We start from the raw sequence: 20,872 nt of genomic DNA, 5'->3' as shown, positions 1-20,872 counted from the left end.
AAAAGAGTGCAGGTGGTAGTGTCTGCATGCTGGTCATAAAGAAGTCTGACACATATAATTCATCAGCAGTCGAGGAATCTACTTCAACAAAAATATTTAAATAAAGAAAGGACATGAAGCGAAAATAGGTCGTGGGGTGGTGAATGTTTGCAGTGGAAGGTCCTAAATATGCCCTTAAATTAGCGAGAGCGACTGAGCGTAGCCTAAAAGAATTCAGGGTGATTCAGGTGGGTGAGGGGGTTCCACCTCCACTGAGTTCTGAAATGTACAATTGTTTGTCTGGGGAAAAATGAAAAACACACAGTAAATTTCATGGTTTATGGGCAGTCATACCTGGTGAATATATTGAGTGGAGGGGCCAAAATATTTTCTCAAATGAGTACATTCCATATCATCAACATTACATAGGAAGACTTTAGAAGAATGTCCTGAGGATGCAGCCACAACATATACGCCATTACAGGTCAGTGTAAATTCCTTGCCTGAGGCTGCAGCCACAACATATACACCATTACAGGTCAGTGTAAATTGCTTGCCTGAGGATGCAGCCACAACATATACGCCATTTCAGGTCAGTGTAAATTGCTTGCCTGAGGATGCAGCCACAACATATACGCCATTTCAGGTCAGTGTAAATTGCTTGCCTGAGGATGCAGCCACAACATATACGCCATTTCAGGTCAGTGTAAATTGCTTGCCTGAGGATGCAGCCACAACATATACGCCATTACAGGTCAGTGTACATTGCTTGCCTGAGGCTGCAGTCACAACATATACGCCATTTCAGGTCAGTGTAAATTGCTTGCTTGAGGCTGCAGCCACAACATATACGCCATTACAGGTCAGTGTAAATTGCTTGCTTGAGGCTGCAGCCACAACATATACGCCATTTCAGGTCAGTGTAAATTGCTTGCCTGAGGATGCAGTCACAACATATACGCCATTACAGGTCAGTGTAAATTGCTTGCCTGAGGCTGCAGCCACAACCTATCTATGCCAGTACTGGTCAGTGTAAACCGCTGGCATGAGGCTGCTGCCACAAACTATCTATACCAGTAATGGTCACTTTATATAGAGAGGTGGAAGTGGGCAGAAACTAAAGGGTACAGTGTTTCCCCCATTATTCAGGGAAAACTACCATTGTTACCTTACTTTATGCCACTCGGAGCACAGTTCATGACAGCATAGAAGGGCACTTTTGTTTTCTTATGCTTCTCAGGGATTCAAATCTGGTGACATGGCGGCGTTTGGATCGGAGGGAACCCATGTGGACAGCCTGGTGTCTATCAGGTACATCGGATGCGAAACCTTTAGGAACAGTGCCAGAAAAGCCCATCCTGTGTTCAAGGAGGGTGAGTAATGTGAGACATGCAGCCACAAGGTCCATGAAGACCAGCAGGTACGAGTCCTCTTTGTCGATAATATGAACTGCATTGTAGACCACCTGGATGGTGGCAATTTCAGTGCTCCATTTGGCGAGGAACCTGGATTGGTAATCCTGGAGCAGAGAGTTGCTAGATTTTTGTGACATATTAGTTGGCAACTATCTTCTCGTTTACTTTTCTGATAAAAGGGAGGCCTGTTATCAGCCGGTAGTTTGCTAGGACTTTAGGGTCAAGCATGAGTTTTTCAGGAGTGGGCATATACGCGCGATTTCTAGTATGTAAGGGAGATACCCAGCTGTTTGTATTATCCACTGGGCCTACTGTGACATGGGGCTGGATAGTTCCAATGCAAAGTGGCTTAAGTATTCCCCAACTAGTACATAGGTTCTACCTCATCCAGGACCCTGGTTGTCTGCCAGTCTGAAAGTAAAAGGCTTGGTGGTAGAACCCCAGGCGCTCCTGGAGCCTCTCTCTGGAACCGTCTCCCAGCTTGACTCAGGGATGACACCATACAATGTTACTTTATAAAAGACCTTAACTCTCCTCTTCATGGAATTCTTTGACCCATGGGTTGTTCTGCCCCCTTTGTTCAAGTGGTGGTCTTGCTGATTACACTGCAGTTTAAAGTCATCTGAGGGTCTGGCCTAAGAGTGAACCTGAACGTACCCGTCTTCTGTTGTGGTGCCTATTACTTTATTTTGTGGGACTCATCTCTTAGTTCCTCTGTAATGTAAGCTGTGTCTCTCTGCTGTGACTGTGGTCTTTCTTTCACTTGGTCACTGCTTGTTATTGACTTGTTTTCTTGATTCCTGTGTGTACCCTCCTTGCACTTACCCTCTTTCATTGCCTCCTGACACTTTCCGGACCTGAGTATTACAAGGCTCTGAAGGTCAGCTCCAGCCCCCCTACAAGTGGCACCCCAAATTGACTGCTTCTCACACCTGATGCCTTATAAATCAACTACAAATGAATAAAGGTGTTGTCTTGGATATAGCGTGAAGCGACAGCGTGCTGTACAACAGGGGCATAAAGCAACAGGGTACAATAGTATAGATATAATTAAAGGGATAGACTATCAAGGGGACAATAAAAGGACATGGTGAGAGGGGCTACAGAGGGCTGGAGGAAGGTGATAAAGATAAGGTGTGTGGATAGCCGTCTTCTAACGAGTGCTGAAAATGTGCTGCTCATCTCTTAAGCGTTGTTGGGTGATGCTGTTCCTGCCTATTATAATGACATGTTTCTGGCATGTGCAGAACTCCAGAAGAAATCAGCTGGCAGTTTTAAGAGGCGTAAGTCTGCTCTATGAACATCCGTCACTAGCAGGAACCTGATCCTTTACCTAGTTCTTTTCTAGGTATTTACATTGTAGATGCTCAAATGACAGCCACCACACAATGCTTCAATCATCTACCCAAGCAAACCAGTAACAGAGCTAGCAATCATATGCCGGCTGAGCACAGGTCCTGTTCTGCAAGACACTTCCTGATTACATCATAAATCATTGGAGTAAATTCATTCAGTCATTTCATAATGCATGCATGTCTTAGCCCCCACACAAGCACTTGCACACATAGATTTAGAAGTGCTCACACATATACTAACAAAGCACTTTCTAGGGGTGGATCGCAGGGACAGTACAGGGGGGTTGGTTGTCCCCCTGGCTCCTTGTTGCATAGTGCGCCCACATGCCTCCTGAGCCCTAATACTTAAAAACAGAAAAACCTTGTGAGTGGCACGCTAATGTGTGAAGAGCAGTGCACCATCACATTGGCAATGCTGCGCGCATACCACCTGTGCGCCCCAGGTATTCAAGTCCTTCTAGGGTTCACCAGTGCTCCGTGCCTGAATTCATCCCATGGCATGTGCGTGTGGTGGTCCCGTCACTGGAGTGCCTGTACCCCCTGAAGGAAGACAGAAGAGGAGAAGACCTAAGGTAAGTGATCGTGTGTGTGTTTTGCCATTGTGTATGTGTCTGTAAGTAAGATTAGTTGGATGAGTCTGTAGCTGCGCATGTATGTAGGAAGTCTATGTTAGAATCAGAGTGTGTCTGCATGTGTCTGGGCATGAGTGTGTGTGTCTGCATGTGTCTGGGGGCATGAGTGTGTGTGTCTGCTTGTGTCTGGGTATGAGTGTGTCTGCGTGTGTGTGTGTCTGCGTGTGTGTGTGTGTCTGCGTGTGTGTGTGTGTCTGCGTGTGTGTGTGTGTCTGCGCGTGTGCGCATGTGTGTGTGTGTGTGTGTGTGTTGATGTGTTTGTATGGTTGATCACTGTAAATCCCTTGCTGGCATAGATAGGGTTTGTCAGCAGCTTCATGAATGTGATATAAACAGGAGTCAAAGTGTAAAGAAATGAAGTAGTGGCACTATGTTACCCTCTGTCCGACCCCTTTCGACCCCCTCCACAGCCCACTGACTTCGTACTCACCCTAAATCCCTCGTTCCTCCCCAAATTCAAACCCCATACCAAACACCTTGACTTTCCTCTGCTCCAACCAACGGTGTGTTTTACAACAATACTGTCAAGGCTGAGCAAAGCACAGTGAATGAAAATGTGTTTAAATTATAAACTGCATTCAAAGGAACACCCTTAGTTCTGGTCATTGTCCCCCTTTCCATTTACCCACCATTTGCACCTCTTAAGTGACATGCCAACTACGTTCATGTGACAAGAATTTGCTGCATGTACCTCGGTCAAAACCCTCAGGGTTCCATTCTCTCCCCAGTTCTCTTTAACCTCTATATAGTAAACCTGTGTTCAATCTTACATGTTCCCCCTACATGAGGATACACAAGTACACAGATAATACACAGTTACACGTAAAAAGGTCAAGGGCCCACAATATATCACTTGCCTCCGTGCATACTTTACAAAGTGGATGATAAGTGACTACTTAAAGCTTAACATCACCAAGACTGGATTTTTACTCCTGGGCCAACCATCCAAGCATGAACCCACTCAAAGTCGTCTGGACAAAATGTGTTTGGATGGGTCCACCCCTCGCCCCACCTACTCAACAAATCCCTACGCTTATCTATGGGTAGTAATCCATTCTTCCAACACCACATTGCAAAAAAGACTCAAAGGGCTTTGTCTCAAATGGTTCTCTGCAAGATCAAGCCCTTCCTCCTACCCCTGAACTTCTGAAGGGTGGCACAGGCTCCTAGTGACATATCGACAGGGGCATGACACTCCTCACAGGGCTCCTGGCTGCTCACCCGGCCCCCTTCAAAGCGGCGCACCATAGCAGAGTCTGCCTTACAACCATCTCTAGGAGCTTTTACCACATCAACACCACCAAGAATTACATTGGCTCCCCATTAGGATTAGGACTTGGTTATAAACCATGTTGCACAGCTACAGGGCAATCACAACCGGGACACTGGCCTAACTGATGGCCAAACTTAAAACATTGGGCAGCACATGGCCATATCGTGGTAACGCCATCACCAGAATTGGAAAGACTGGTCTGCAAGGGGGAAATTAGGAAACAGTCCTTCTCATACTAAGCTCCGGCCCACAAGAACTCCATTTCAGAGGCAATCTAGACTGCTCTGTCAGTATGCAAAAGGACTGAAGACCTGGCTCTTCCAAAAGCACCTTGGTATAACCTATATTCCAGGGTTTATGGTCTTTCCATCGATGGAAATGCATTGAAAGACAAATGCATCGATGCAAATCCATCGAATGGAAATCCATCGAAATGCTATCTTTTACATGTAAAAGTACATTTCCATCGAAACTTGTCCATTGAATATAGGGATGGACAAGTTACAATGGATATGTGCTTTTAAATGTAAAAAATAGCATTTCCATGCTTTTATTTCCCATGTTAAAACGTTCCATGGAGCTGTCCAGTGCTGAAGTTTCGGAAATGGCCAGCTCCTTGTAATGTTTTATTGTTAATTGTATATTGGGTGTTCCCCCCAGCTCCCCCCTTAACCCAAACCCTAACCCAACCTTAACCGTAACCCTAACACTAACCCTAACCCTTGACCTAATTCTAACCCTTGCCCTAACCCTATCCCTAATTCTAACCCTTGCCCTAACCCTAACCCTATTTCTAACCCTTGCCCTAACCCCAACCCTAATTCTAACCCTTGCTCTAACCCTAACCCTAATTCTAACCCTTGCCCTAACCCTATCCCTAATTCTAACCCTTGCCCTAACCCTAACCCTAATTTTAACCCTTGCTCGAACCCTAATTCTAACCCTTGCCCTAACCCCAACCCTAATTCTAAAGCTAAAATCCATCGAAATCTATCACATTTTATTCAAAGAAAATGCATTTCGTTGGAAAGTATTTTCGATGAATAAAATTCGATGGAAAGGGGTTAGATGAATTGGATTTAGATGCAAAGTCTAGACACCATATTCCAACTATCTCGTGCGCACCATCTGCATATATTGTACTAATGTTTGCTGGATAACTTGATAAGTTCTCACTGCCAATGTTTTGTTCTTTGTCCTGTACATTGCTCTGTTGCTGCTCCTGATGTTTGTCCTATGAAAACAAATAATAATAATAATAATAATAATAATAATAATAATAATAATAATAAAGAATTTCCAGGCCTCCAAGAGGACACCCATACAAGGATCTCAATGCGTGAGCAATGTGGTCACTGGGTCTGAGGCCAAGGATGATTCTGGCCACCTTGTACTGAATCACCTGTAGGTGATGTAGGGCTTGGAGAGGCTGAGGAAACCTCGAAAGGACCAGAGACCTGGTCGCTTCCATCTTATAGTGGAAAGAAAGACAGTGCAGAATGCTTTTATGAATGTGCAGCTGGAAACGAGACATGAGGGGACACGCATAAGGGATTCCCGAAGAAGACCCTAATGTTCCTAGCTGCAGAAATCAAAATAGAAAGGGTGTCCATAGGGGAAGGCTAGGGGAAAGGTAAGATAATAGTAGAAAAGGATTGCAGTCTTGGCTGCATTAAGGCCGTTATGGATCGAGCATCCCAGCCTGGACATTGGAGGACATGACCAGGCTGCGGGCTAGAGAAGAGTCATCACCCAGCCTGAAGGACATGTGTGAGTCATCAGCATAGGACTGACAGATGTAAGGGAAGGCTGAGATGAGATCACGCAGTGATGAGAGATAAGTGAGAACGAGCCACAGGGAAAGGATGAAGCCTTGGGTGGCCACACAGAGATAGCAGACTGAGAAAGGGAAGGTCAGACCTGACCTGAGTGTTTCTGCCCAGGAGGAAGGAAGGGATCCGCCCCAATGCCCTGTCTTTGATGCTGAAAGAGTTTCCGAGACGCTCAGGAAGAGTGGTATTGTTGACAATGCCAGAATCAGAGGATAGGTCTACGAGGATGACGGTGGAAGGAGAGTTAGTGTCTAGGGACAGCAGTAGCTTGTCTCGCATGTAAAGGAGGGCCAACTCAGTTTCTCTAGAGGGTCGGAACACAACTGTTATTTGGGATATGGGAGACAGCCATCTTTTCCAGGAGCTTGCCAATAAATGGGGGAATGGCCATGGGGGAGTAGTTAGGTCAGAAATGCAGGATCATCAGAAGTTTTTTTAAGGAGAGCCAGGATTCAACACTTTATTAGCTCTTGTGAAACAATGGCTATATCTCACAAATTCGAATTTCCCTTAAATGAGAATGAGCTATATGTGCCCTTCATTTTTTATTTTTAGAATCTTTTTTTGCCCTTTTTTAAAATGGGGGTTTCACTCCCCGTACACATCTCAACAACCTTGCCCTTCCCCACTTTTTTATAGCCCTCCCACCTCTCCCCCAAATGTCCTCTCAGTTTGTATTCTCCTTCCTTACTTAAACATGATGAACTTCGATGGGGAGTAGATGAGCTAGAACTCTTTTTGCAACCATATACCGGATGGGCTTGAGAGGGTACCAAAAACCTTTGGCAACGTTAACGAACATTAACAAATTGGAATTTGTGACCTTTTGTGACAAATGTTTTAGTACTACATGGAGGGGCATCTTTCAGAAATATTTGTAGGAAAATCCATTTGAAAGCAAATTAGGCTAACGAGATTGGTTGAGACTACCGGCTGCATAATCATTGAAGGGGCCCACAATGGTCTGGCAGGCTGGCCCTTTGGCATTGCCCACTAATGGTATGGATGGGAGAAATGTCGAAGTCTGGAAATGCCTTCAGAGAGTCGGGAGAGATGTTGAGCAGAGAGAGTGATAGCGAAAGGTCACTATGAGAGAAGAATGGCACCAATTCAACATATTCATTTGGTGGTGAAAAGTGTGTTAAGAGCAAATTGACCCCGCAAAAATGCACATTCATGATAATTTACAAGAAAGTACCAATGTGGCTCACACAATTTGTGCTTACCGCACAGTCTGCCTGCAAATGGGCCGAATTCACACACAAATAAATGGTGCAAGTTTCTGAACGTCAAAAATAACATATCAGACGAAAAGTTAAAAAATCCTTTGTCCCTGGAGTTGCCGAAATGGGAAAAGTGAAGCACTTTTTCAAGGACAAAGTTTTCTCCTTTTGATTTGTCTGCATCCCAGTGTAGGACTTCTGTGCTGGCGTGACGTGGCCACATGGTTTTAGTCTCAAGATATGCTGTGCAGTCTTATTCGGAATGTGTGGCAGAAGGAGGATTTGCTGCTGGGGGTGGCCAAAGTAGAGGCTACTGCATCAGGCCAGACTGGCCAAAACATTGCTCTAGTCCAGGGGTCTGCAACCTCTGGTTCCGCAGATGTTTTAGAAAACACTTCCCATCCGCCCTAGCCAGCATACTCAATGGCGAGAGAGCATGTGAGTGGGAATCCAATACATTTTGAGTGCCGCAGGTTGCAGACCCCTGCTCTAGCCACTTCCACCTAGCGTTTCGGGTTAGAGTCAAATCGGGTAGGATACCTTTGAGCATGGCTAGGCGGAAGCAGCACATGTAAGTGACATGCACGATCTATATGTCGAAGGCGATTTCGTTATCGAAGAAAGTTACTGAGGCACATCTTGAAAGTACTAACACAACCATATAACATATTTTTAAGAAGTCCCATACGTCATCAGTGTAAAATGTTCAGCTTTGGAATGACTGTGCAGCCAATGAGTCTATTTGTTTGTAAAGTGTGCAACGGGTTTAGTAGGTTGAAGTATAATACATGTAGGACCCCCCCCCCGTGTCGTCGGCGGTCTCCATTTCAATGGATTGCTTGATTCTGTTGTTAGGGAATACATCGGATCACTGGTTTAATCAATGAAATCGAAGGTTTTGGTACATTTGGTGAGACACAAAGGCATTGCAACAGGATTAGCATAGTCTCTTCATTAACTGAAAGAACTTACCACAAAAGAAAGGGTAAAACAAGATGGAAAACCAATGAGCAGTTATTTGAGAGGAAGAAAGTGTCACCCACCTGCTTGAAGCTTTGCTGACCAAGGCCTCTCCCTTCTGCAGGGCGTCTTCCGTGCAGCCGCGTATTTCTTTCTCGAGTTCCTCGTGCTTCGAGGCCAGCACAGGCAAGCTTAGTCCCTCTGCGTTCACAAGTTTTAAGTAAGCTTCAATGCCACCAAGCTTATCAAAGGCCTGCAAAAAAGGGCACGTGGATGCAGATATTCGTCAATATCAATATTATGTGGTCGCCAAGCTTTCTGACAGTGCTGACAGTGTCCGCAAACATTATGTGGCCAAAGGTTTCTAACTCACTACTTCTTATGGAAAGAGAAGGTTTAGGCAACACCACAGTATATCAACATATTAATATCACAAAGTCTACGAAGAACAATAGTCTCATTACACCTTTCCTACACAAGCATGTGATGAATCCCACTATGTAGTCTATCAACATGTAACATTTATAGTAATTTATTTGACTAATGTTTTTAACAATGTATTTACTTGCGGTTTGTTACAAACACTGTATGGGTATATTTATTTGCTGCACATACAACACATACAATAATAAGACATTCATACAGATTCAGACAATTCTGTACAATGTCCTAACATACATGACTTGTTATCTACCCAGCCATTGAAGATAATCTCACATTAAATGATACTGTTACAGGAATGCACACAGGTAAAAAAGAAGTTTGTGAGTGGGGTGAGAAATTTCATTTAGGTGGAAAACTGAGTTAAGCGAAACTCATTTTGCTTGAAAATGATTCCTTGGTACTTGCACCTTCATGACCCCAATATGTATGTGTTGATTTAGTTCTTTGTGTTCTTAATAACGTGCGACATGCAAACGTACACTGCTTCAGAGCACCGAGAGAGAATGGGATGAGGGTGGTGGGGGGGTGGGGGGGCGGAAGGGTTTTGTTCTAGAGTGTGTAGTAGTTCTTTCAGTATTGAGGAATATGTTGCTGGCTGGTAATGTTGGTTGTCTGGATGGCCACGCCCACTTCATTGGAAATCTTCAGTAGATCTGAGTTTCTATTGGATGCCTAGTTTGATTCTGTTGTGATTCATTCTTTCTTCTTCTTCTTTTTTGCGTCACAGTTCATCATGCTTCCTTTGCTTTTCATGTCACCCAGCCCTTTGTTGATCTATTTACTTGCCTGTTTTTCTTCAGAACTAATGTTCCTGGTTCCTGGGCGGGCGGGCGGGCGAGCATGGCTCGGCCTCATCGGGGTCTCAGCAATAGCCGGGTGGGAACATGTCCGGGCCTGCCATACTCATATGGGCAGGTTGAAGAGTGACAGAGGTGCTTGGACAGACTTCTTGAGTGAATCTATCAGGGCTTATAGATTAAGGTTGTTGTTTGAGTTTTGTTGGTAGTAAGTGGTATAAAGATTGGGGCCATCAACTTGTCCGTGATCAGTTGGTGTATCATTTCTTTTGTTTCCACTAAAGTAGTAAAGAGTAAATCTACATTCCTTCGCAACATCCGTCGCAAACGTGGTAAAAGGGTGATGCATCATGGCAATTTACCTCACATGCATGCAGAAAGTCCTCATCCATGCAAGATGCAGCCTCCTTGCATGCACTGCTCATGATAGGCAGTGTACAGTGACATGTTAGTAGGGCCCTTGAATAAATGGCCAAACATGCCAGAAAACACTTTATTCCTATAGTCAGGATCCAGTTTTCTGACACAGTTATGTAATTGTCAATGACCACGTGTCATCAAACGATGAAGTTTGGGCGATGTCTTTGCTGGCTGTTGTTATTAACACGGGGATGGACAACTCAAACACCTGGGTGTCTGATTTTATGTGGATTAACACAATGCAGAATAGTGCCATAAAATAGCACACAACTTTCGTATTTATTTCAAATGAGCAATAGCAGACGAAATCGTGGAAAAGCCTGTGTCTGCTTACTCCACCCCTACACGAGGGGCTAGGAGTTCAATTAAGGAAACACCAACGTTCAAAAGAGCACCAGGAGTGTGGTCATCTTTGTAAGTGGGACCTTGCCCCAGTTGATTAAAGCCTATATGAGTCAAACCCATTCATTAGCTCTTTCTCTGTTTTGTTAGTCAAATCTGCCTTTCTTATGTTGGGGTCTCTCCTGATAACCAGTTGCCGAAATTAGACAGATCATCAAAAGCAGTTGCTGCTGTTTTTCTTTGTTTAACAACGCTACCCAAAATTGAATAATGACAGCCTTTTATTTAAATGAGACGATGCATTAAATGAATGGGGACAAATCGTGTTATGCCTCCATTTAATGTGCAGCCTCCTTCTGCAGCACTGACAAGACGGAGGAGGGGCACAGAGCCGGGATAAGGTCTCTGTCGTGTGAGTGTGTGGGTCATGGTACGCTTGCATAAGATTCTCATGCAAGCGTACAAAGACTGCATTTCTATGGAATCCACCTCCGTTTTGCACCTGTCAAGACCAGAGGACCCCACTGGAATCCATTGTAAACGCTGCACTGATGAGGCCCACCAAGGCTGAAACACGTGTCTGGGGTTGGTGATGATACTCTTGTTCAGAGGAGAATTGTCTAGTATTTCAGTGCTGGCCTGCCCTTCTGGGTGGGACGAGACTTATATGCAAAAGGATAGTCTTCCTCTATGAAAGGTTAATTGAGCTAAAACCTGGTTGTAGGCCTTCCTGAGTGGGAAGCTGTCCGGTCATTTGGTCGACAGACAAATGGTCGACACAATTTGGCCGAAAGACAAATGGTCGAATTTTTTTTTATTTATATGTATATTTTTCAGGTTTTCGTTTAGGAAAAAAAAGGGGTTTTAAGCAAAAAAAGGGGGTTAGGGGGACCCCCCAAAAAAAAAAGTGAAAATACAAAAAAATAAATGTGACCATTTGTCTTTCGACCAAATTGTGTCGACCATTTGTCCTGTCGACCTTTTTTTTTCGACCAAATCACCGGTAACCGAGTGGGAACTGCTGCACTGAACAGGTTATTTGGTCGTGTTCGTTCTCAGTAGCGGAGATCACACATGTTTGCAAATGCCATGGTGCTCACACTGTTTAAGGAGCCTAAATTGGACTACATTGATGTGACAAGTTTTAGACCAATCCCACATCAGCCTTTCTTGGGAAAAATATCGGAGTCAGTTGCGACCAGACAACCTTCCGGCTCATGTAGAGCAACTATAGCTCCTGCATGACTGCCATCTTGGCTTCAGACAAGGCAGAAGTGAGGGGGACAGTCGCAATGGCCGATGATATTTGTAGAAAGGGGGACTCTGGTGCCATCAGGGTATTGGTTCTACTCGCTTGTCCTGCAACATTTGACATGGCCAGTTCGACATCGTTCTGAGCCGAGTCTCAGACCTAGCCATGTCAAAGTTTGCATTCTGTTGGACTGGAAACATAACCTTATCTGCAACAGTATGATCAGCCCGATGCTTTTCACATTTCATCCTGTCTACCTCAGGGTTCTGCTCTGCCACTGTTGCTCTCTCATTTGTATCGCCAGCCTCCAACCAAACTCCTCCATGGTTATGGAATGTATCTCTATGCCTATGCAGATGACACACACATTCCGATGGATTTGGATATACACCTGTCACTTGAACATGATAAATGTATTGATTGCATAGTTGCGATTGGTGGTTGGATGGATGTCCTCAATCTGAGTATAAACTGATCTAAAGCCAAGGTTATTTTCTTTGCTCATATTTCGCGAGAGGCTCGGGCAATTTTGGTTGTCAGTAGCAGCACTCATATAGCTCTCCAATGCAGTCTTCTCTTCTTTGAATTCTTGATGCCAGTAGGCAACTTCCAAAATGGCAGCAGGGCTGTACTTCTTAATCAAAATACAGGCTGAGGCTGTCGCCCGGCCCTCTAATGGAAAGGACCTGCCACATTCAAACAGGTAAGCACTGTCCAATCAAGCACAGCCACTTACCCTAGGTTTGCCTAGCAACAGACATATCCAGACTGAAAATGGGATTGAGACCAGACAGTTCCAATCCAAGTTTCAGCCACTTTCCCCAGAAGTTTCAGAGGTCAGGAAGAAGGAAGATGGCCAAAAGACCAGGATTAAACCACATGAAGCAGCCATTTTGGATGTTCGGTGCTCAAATCGGCATTATGATGTACATAAGATGGTGCACGGAAGGCATCAGAATAATAAGTAAAACTAAGTTCACTGCTGCCACTCGTCTGTCTCAGGCACATCAAAAAAGCATATCAAATGTTGGCAGACAAAAGGGATAAAGGGATACAATGTACCCCCAGAAACACTCCGCTCACAAAATGAAAACACTATCTCTGACTGGTAGCTCACCAGTGCCTCCAAAATAAAAGAGTTGAGTAGATAAGTGAATCTAAAAATGTTTGACTTAACTCAAAGTCAGCCACGATTTAGGGGCATGGTCAAAAGCTGCGCGTCCCAAGGAAATCAATGGGTGTATCTTTCCTAACAGTTACTTTTGATATTTTGTGTGTTCCTGTTTTCAGAGTGCTGTACACCTTGTACATAAGAATCCATTGTTAACCTCATGACCTTGTCCCCATGTTCTCACTTCTCCCGCGCCCCCGTTTCCCATAAAATCATTGTAGAATGACTTGTGTTTGCGCACTATTCGAAACCTCAATGCAATAAAATGAAAAGATACAATTACTTAAGTCAACATGATCTGTCAAACGCCAAGAACCAAACATCACTTTTGGAAAGCTTTTCCTTTCTATTGCCTTCATCATATGAGTTAGTTCAAGGGTGCTATTGTGGTTCGAAAGCAAATAGTTTCAGTCTATAAATAGTTGCTATTAAAACTATGCTTGTTGCAGTGGAGGGTAGTAGTTCAAAATAAGATTGCTGGCAGACACATTATTGTAAAACTCCCATATTTGTTTGTTTTTTTTTAACCAATGGAACGTGCAATCCAATCCAACTAATTGAGATTCCATCCAAATTTCGAGGCTCCTTTGCGATTATTGGAAATAATACCATTACACGAGCAGGCACCATTTGAAAAGCAGCCATGTTACACAAAGGTAAACCAGAAATAGGTGTCATGAAAAATCAAGCGTGAAACGACAGCATTCAACTGAACATGATTGGAGCGCCCCCTGCTGTACATATTAGAAAGCTTACTAGACCACAAGCTAACCAAAAGATTTTCAAATCAACATCTATCAATATTTATATCTATTGTTCCATGTGTTGCTCTATACATGTATGCATGTGTGCATGTATGTATCACTTTCTCTATGTATGTGTGCCTCTGTAGTTATAGTTAAGTTGTACTTCCTATGATAACAGTGATTGTGGGGCGCGTATTACGTTTACCAGCGATCTGTGCAAAGCATTTCTGAACAATGGATTTGGCCCACTTTGAATATTTTGGAAAACTTAGGTGAGGTTCCATCAAAAGGGGGAAGTCTGTGATATTCCTTAACTAGCCAACCTCATTTAAACACTGATAGTGAGTTGTTGCCAACTTGGGATTCATATTTGGCTGGTGAGAAATATTCTAGAGTTAAAAAAGGGTGGGGGTAAATCAGTTATGGTTACTGATACCGCTTGGTCAGCCGGTTATCCATGGACCCAGAAGTGTATACAAATGCAGGAATGTGATAAGTGGGCGCAAGGGTCATCATTTTGAGGCAGCAGCCATATGCAGTCCCCTTAACTGGATCCAGGTGGGCAGACCCCATTCTGAAAAATCACTGCTGAGATAGCAAACTCCTGGGCATGCGGTGGCAAGCAAGGAGGGCTTGGGCATGTCCCATGGAATCAAAATGGCTTCTTTTCAGTAACAAATGTCTCATTTGTTTTCTGGATTTACAGAGGCCAGAGTGTGAGCTTGCTAACCAAGCCAGCAGTGGTATGCACCTTTCTGTAGCCATTACAAGTCAGGTTGATATTTCATGCCTACGGGGTCCATAGACATGTCACCAGGTCCGCGGACACCAGGAGCACACATAATCAACCAATAGGGGATGCGAAGAGTGCACCAACGGCAACGTTGCGCTGCAGGTCTGTTAGGCAGAATTATATGCAGTACCCTTTGGGAACACCACACACAATTAAGACTACAAGTGACAGTACAATTTAATCTTTGGTACAAGCCTGTACTACACAGTTATACTGGTAGCAGTAGCGGAGCAGCCAGACTTATTTCAAGAGTAAGTGAGCAGTATCAAATAGTTACACAAAGGACAGCAATTACTATGATTCAGGCAAACACTGACTCAAGGTTTTCAAGTAAAAGAATATACATTTATTTCACTCTTCAGTTGTATAACAGTTCAATTTTTTTAAGCAGTTTAAAAATCAAACTCTTAATACACAGCACAACTTCCCTTAAATTCCAAGTTAAGCTCACAAAAATTAAGTGGGAGCAAAATGGCACTCCAGCAATTTAAAATGGAGGGAAAGACAAAAGTTAACCGAAATTGAATCACACCAACAAGTACATACTCAGGGCAACCGAACAAGAGAGACTACAATGATAAAATCAGATAGAAAAGGCTTAGGGCCAATGGTTCAAAAGTCTTTTGCTCAAGATAATACAGTTCAGGGTAGTTTGCGGTAAAGTTCGTGGCACGGTTTCTGGACGAGGTTGATTGGTAGAAAAGTTAGTTCAAAGAGAAGAGAAGGTTAAGCCCTCGGATTAGAGAAAGATTTCAAACACTTTCACCACGGCTGAACGAAACGCACAACCGGATTTGCACAATATCTTAAAACAGAGAGGGAGCTGTAGCTGAGGCAGAATTTCCTGGTAGTTCCTGCAGGCTCACGGTTCCTGAAGCAACTGTCGGACTGATCAGAAGTAGGAAGACTGGAGGGTCCTGCACTATCCAGGGAAGAAACCAGCAGCAGAGCAAAGCAACAAATAAACGGTGCGCTCCTTAAAAGCTAAGCAGGGTCCGACCTTCCTGGCTATCCGGCCCACTTTAGCTCTGTACAGCAAATTCGACCAGAGGCTTGCAGTTTGGGCGAACTGGTTGGTCCCACCAGCTCAAGGGAAGAAGTTTCCTGGAGGATCTTCTCTGTCGTCGGATTCTGGAGATTCGGACCTGCAGCAGGGCTTCACCGGGCAGTTCAGTCATTGTAGGGGTCCTCTTCTTCCAGTTCCTTGTCGGTTCTTTCGTTCCAGTGGCGACTCTGTTCTTCCAGTCCCAGAGACTTGCTTTTTATGCAGTTTTCCCCCATTCATACAGCCTGACTGTCAATCACACAGCAGGGTGGCTGGCCTGGCAAGGCCAGTCCCCTTAGCCAATCAGACAAGAGTGCGACTTGGGTTACCAAGGGAACCCATGGCAGGGGTCCTAAAACTCCTCCCTCACATCCTGCCTACCCAGACTCGCAGGCACCTAAAGGAGGGCTTCTGTGTGGAAGCCCACGAAAAAAAAGTGATGAACAAAGGGACCAAACCTGGAGTAAAACACGAGAAAGAAATGGCAAATAAACCCAGCCGGAGCCAAAATAAAATGTATTTGGTCAAGCGGGTTTATGTTTGAGGCTAATATAATAGCCTAAATTTGACCACGTTTATATAAGATAATCACGGTAGAAAAGTTAGGGTAGATACCACTGCCACCAGCCAAGTCTTAACGTAAAGGGAGCCAAACAATGCCCCAAGAGGCACAGACAAAAAGGGATAAGAATGAACCCTTTCCAATCCTCCATGGAAGATGGGGGGTGTACTGGGTCTGTGGTTTAAAGTGACTAAAGTAAAGTTAATGGCAACTTTACCCTTTTCTGGGGGACTGTAGTCAGCCCCAGAAAATGGAGTCGGTGGGACATCTAAAAGACAACCCTGTGTCACTGCACTGAAGGTGCTGTGTAACACACCAAAAATATGGTGCCCTGGAGTAGGCGAGGCTCCAGTGCCCAAGATCACACAAAAAGTAGAAACACACATAGCAAAACACATGTAAGAGTGGGAAAAAAGGCTCACACTCTTACCAGGTGAAAATAAAATCCTAGAAATCCAGCAAAGCTGCTGAGGGACTCAGTAGGTAAGGGAAATCAGCCATTTATGAGAATTCTCCCTAACAGGGTCCTGTGTGTGGCATCATTGTGCCTGGGAAATGGCCACAGGCCATCCATTTTTGGACATACATACTGGTTACTGTGACTAGGCCATGCACACAGGCTATGCCATGTGGGAACTGGAGGTAGTATTGCCATATTGCTATGTCCTGCTGTATTGTGCACACCATTGAGGTATGGCACTGTGTGTTCATGTCACCAGAGGAGGAAATTACCAGGCATGGACATGACCAATATTCCAACAGAAATGTATCTTGGCATAGACGGGCAACGGCTAGAGAGAAACTCATTCATAATCTGTTTTGCCTACATATGTTGATTTAAGAAAAGCATTCACCTACGCACGCAACTCATCACATTCTGCCTTACCACTCTCCCATAAATACAGTTCAATGGAACCCTACCACCTCCATAGCCCAAGCTCTCTCATGATGCCATTCCTCACTACACCCTAAAGCCAAACTATGCCATAGGCTTAGCAGTCGCTATCAGATCTTAAAACTTGCCTAACAATCACAATCATGTGTCACCCCTAATTATGCTTCTCAAAGAATAGGAGCGACGCATGCACTGGTGCTGACTGCAGACCATCTCATGTGACATGTTGAAGGCTAATGCTGGGGCGACTGGTAGGTGGTGTAGTGAGGGACAGCGGAGTTTGTTACACTGTCCCTCCCATAGTATACGGACAGCAGGGAAACAAACTGCTCCTTTCCACCCAGGAGCGCCATCATGCTGTTTTTTGCACATGTTACATTGACCGGCCAACTGAGGCCAGGGCCATCCTTTGGCTGGAGGTCTGCTTCTGGGTGTGCTCTGCATCCTTCTGGGCCTGCGGAGGCGCTGCACCGCCTCTGCAAAGAACATCTGCAGACTCCTTCATTCTGATGTGATTCTACCCGGCAGGCCTCACAAGCCTCCTGACAAACATGTTTGGTCAGGAACCTAACAGCAAAGGCAGCAGCTTCAGTGCCACTGTGGCTCAAGGAGAAACGAATGACAGTCACTTCAGCTAAGACGGGGCTGGTGCCACGCGTAGGAAGGGGTGACGAGGTCCAGAAACAAGGAGAGCCTGCCTACCCTGATCAACAATCTGAAGTTTATCCTTTACATGCAACAGAGCAGGTTCTGTCCCTTATTTAAGGGGGGTTAACCTGACTGCTGATCACCAAGCAACTGGTTTCAAAGGAACTGCACAGTGGTTAAGGCATAGTAGAGGGGGTGTCTGCATGTGTTGAGTAGCCCGGGCTTGTTGGAGAATGTCTGGGATGCTGGACTCTCTAAAAGAGCTATTTATAAACTCAGTCATGATAGCGTGAAAAGCATCTGCAAATTCCTTAATGATAATACAGGGACAAGAACCACCTGGGTAATTGTAGAATTCAGGCTGGAAATGATGGCTCTAGTTTCTAAAACTGTAACAGATTAAAATATGAAGGGATCTTTTCAATATAGAGGAGATAGGGTAAAGACTCAAGTGTGGCCCTTTAGGAGGCAATTTATGGCTTAATTATGTTGTTTTTTAAAAAAAAGTGTAAGAGGCCTATTCCAGTCCGTATTTTATTGATTTGTTTGGCAAAAGAAGCATAACATTTTAACCATGATGCACTGAATTCTAAGGGAAGTGGTAAAAGGCCTGCTTAGTCTGTTCAGGGTTTATTACAGCTCCGTGGTGAAAATACTTGCAGGTTTGGTTTGACTAGTTTCAATTTAAAGGGAGCATCCTCATTGGGAGTTAGAGTTATGTTTGTCAGTTTGGGCTGTATTCAATGTCCAAAAGTGTCCTCTCGGGTGTTCAGCTCTCCACACGCAAACAGGATAAAGAAACTAATTGTGAGGTGGGGCAGTTCAAATATCTCTTAACAACAGTTCAAGAAACAAGTGGCCCATTTTGGCCATGGACTGAAGGTTGGATGATCAATCCAAAATGTATGACAGCAAATTAAAAAACGGCAAATCCAAGGATTGTGATCAAAGAAAGAAGTCCCTTACAAAGTCGTTGAATGGGGCTCCTTCTGACCTGTGTCCAATGTCCAGCAATGCACCCTGGGCTTTGGCTTTGGGTTGCCGGTTTTTGGGATTTCCAAACCTGTTTCCACAGAGTCTGTAGTGAAGGCCCTTCATGGTTGAGGGGTGCTGGGCTTAACACAGCACAGGCTTAAAGTCTTTTGCAGAATTTGGAGGCAGAGAATGATGCTTTCCAACAGTGGTCTAGATCAGGTTGTCTAAGTCCAGGCCTCGAGAGCCAGAAACATGTCGAATTTTCAGGATATCCCTAATTCAAATCCATGAGATAAATGTGCATACATTTATTTTAAATGCATGCAATTTTGTCCCATGACTATTTATATGCCTTTCATCCCCGGGCAGGGGGCCGTTACCGGCCATGTCCACCCCGCACAGCAGGGGCTAAAGCCGTTCGCACCCCAGGGTTTATCCAGGGTGCAAATGGTTTATTTATTTTCCCCTGGAGATTGGCTGTGCAAGCAATATCAAACTCCTGAGAAAAAAAACAAAAGCAAGATGGCCATCACAGCAAAGCTACAGTCCAGGAGGTAAGTGGGGAGGGAGAGGGTGAGAAAGGGGTATGATTTGTTTTGGGGTTTGGGGAGGCAACAGGGAGAGTCTCCCTGTTGCCTCCCCACATTAAAACAAAAAATGGTACCAACCAGGGAAGGGCCTCAGGTGGCTAGAGATAGAGACAGAGGGTGGAGAATGTGTATTCTCGCCCACTGTTCCATCCACCTGATTGGCTGAGCGCCTTGCTCCGGGTGTGAATGAGGGATATCCTGAAAACCTGTCAGGTTGGTGGCCCTTGAGGCCTGGATTTGAACAACCCTGATCTAGATCCTGAGGCTTGGAGTGGGAGCTCACTATCACCTGAGTACCTCCCTGCATTAGGGCCACAGGGAAACACCACTAATGGCTAACTCTGCCAAAGCCTCCCTGTCTGTCAGTGAGGTTGAACCCTCTTTTGCCTCCACCAACCCCTGGCAGTTGCCCTGGGCCACCCTGGCACACTAGAACCTGCTTAATGTTTCTAGTTGCAAGGGTTGACTATTATCATCCCTGTTCCTTTGATCTTACAAATATATATTCCCCCTATATGTCTCCTTTGCCCCCCTGCCCAGATAATTCTCTCCCTTCAACCTCTTCAATACAACTAGCTCCAGTTTCTCTCTCTCTCTCTCTCTCTTCCCACCACTGCAATACTGCAATATAACTCTCTTCAGATGATACTGCTCTTCTTTTGTACCACACTTTCCAGAGTTTAACTCTCTCTGCTCTCTCTTTCTCAATAAAAGTCGCTCACCAGGTAGCATAACTCTCTCCTCTACTTTACTCAATATAACTCCCACCAGATGGTATGCCATTCACCTACATGCTCTTCCTCCAATGTCACCACCAACCGTCAACCTCCAACAGTCTCCTCCCAGCTCTCCTCTTAATAGACCACTTGGCATCCCATCTTCTCCAAACACTTCACTTGAGCTCCATCTTGAATGCCCCAAACGTCTGACTGAGCAAGCGGGCTTTACTAGTTTGATAACCCTTTCCCTTGGGTGGTGTACATGGACATGGGTTGCACCCTTGTAGGATAGGTCGGTAGGAATTCTTATTGGACCATGTGCCTGTGGTCTTGTGGGATGAAAGGGGTTGGACTGAGCTTACATGAAGACAGGGGTCTGCAACCTGCAGCTCCCCAAATGTCCAGAATGAGGATTTATATCTTGTTCATAAGGCCATCTCAGCTGGCATCTCCTGATTCCATCACTGAGGATCTTGAAGAAGATCATCGCCTTTCTTCTCTACACCAGGGCAATACAAACTATCATCACTCCCCTCCTGGACCATGGTTACTGGCTACACCTGGGAAGGCCTCATTACTTCAATCATTGCTCGCAGTCCTCAATACTACACGGCTATGTGTGTCTTATGTCAAATTCTAAGACCACATTTTCGCTATCCTTGTGGCCCTTTTTTGTTCCCTGGTCACAAATGGAGTTCAAGAGCATCTGCACAGTGTATAACGCTTTTCACTACATGGGGCTGGCATTTCCTATATTCAGGTACTCTTTCTCGACATACACTAAAGTTTTTAAAGTGCCCTTCT

The 20,872-nt window shown here is 44.8% G+C and overlaps 1 protein-coding gene across 1 annotated transcript in view; it reads right to left on the bottom strand.

The window, feature by feature from the left end:
• The window catches only part of CCDC141 (coiled-coil domain containing 141), a 676,030-nt gene that overhangs the window by 365,710 nt on the left and 289,448 nt on the right, over nt 1-20,872 (bottom strand). The window contains exon 8 of the mRNA XM_069616100.1: nt 8,753-8,922. Within this exon, the coding sequence (XP_069472201.1) occupies nt 8,753-8,922 (170 nt within the window). The remainder of the gene's footprint in view (nt 1-8,752; nt 8,923-20,872) is intronic.

The sequence above is a fragment of the Ambystoma mexicanum genome, chromosome 9 (assembly GCF_040938575.1).
Source record: "Ambystoma mexicanum isolate Mex_15411 chromosome 9, UKY_AmexF1_1, whole genome shotgun sequence".
NCBI lineage: Eukaryota > Metazoa > Chordata > Amphibia > Caudata > Ambystomatidae > Ambystoma > Ambystoma mexicanum.
The sequence above is the reverse complement of the archived record's forward strand: the minus strand, read 5'-3'. Positions and strand labels throughout refer to the sequence as shown.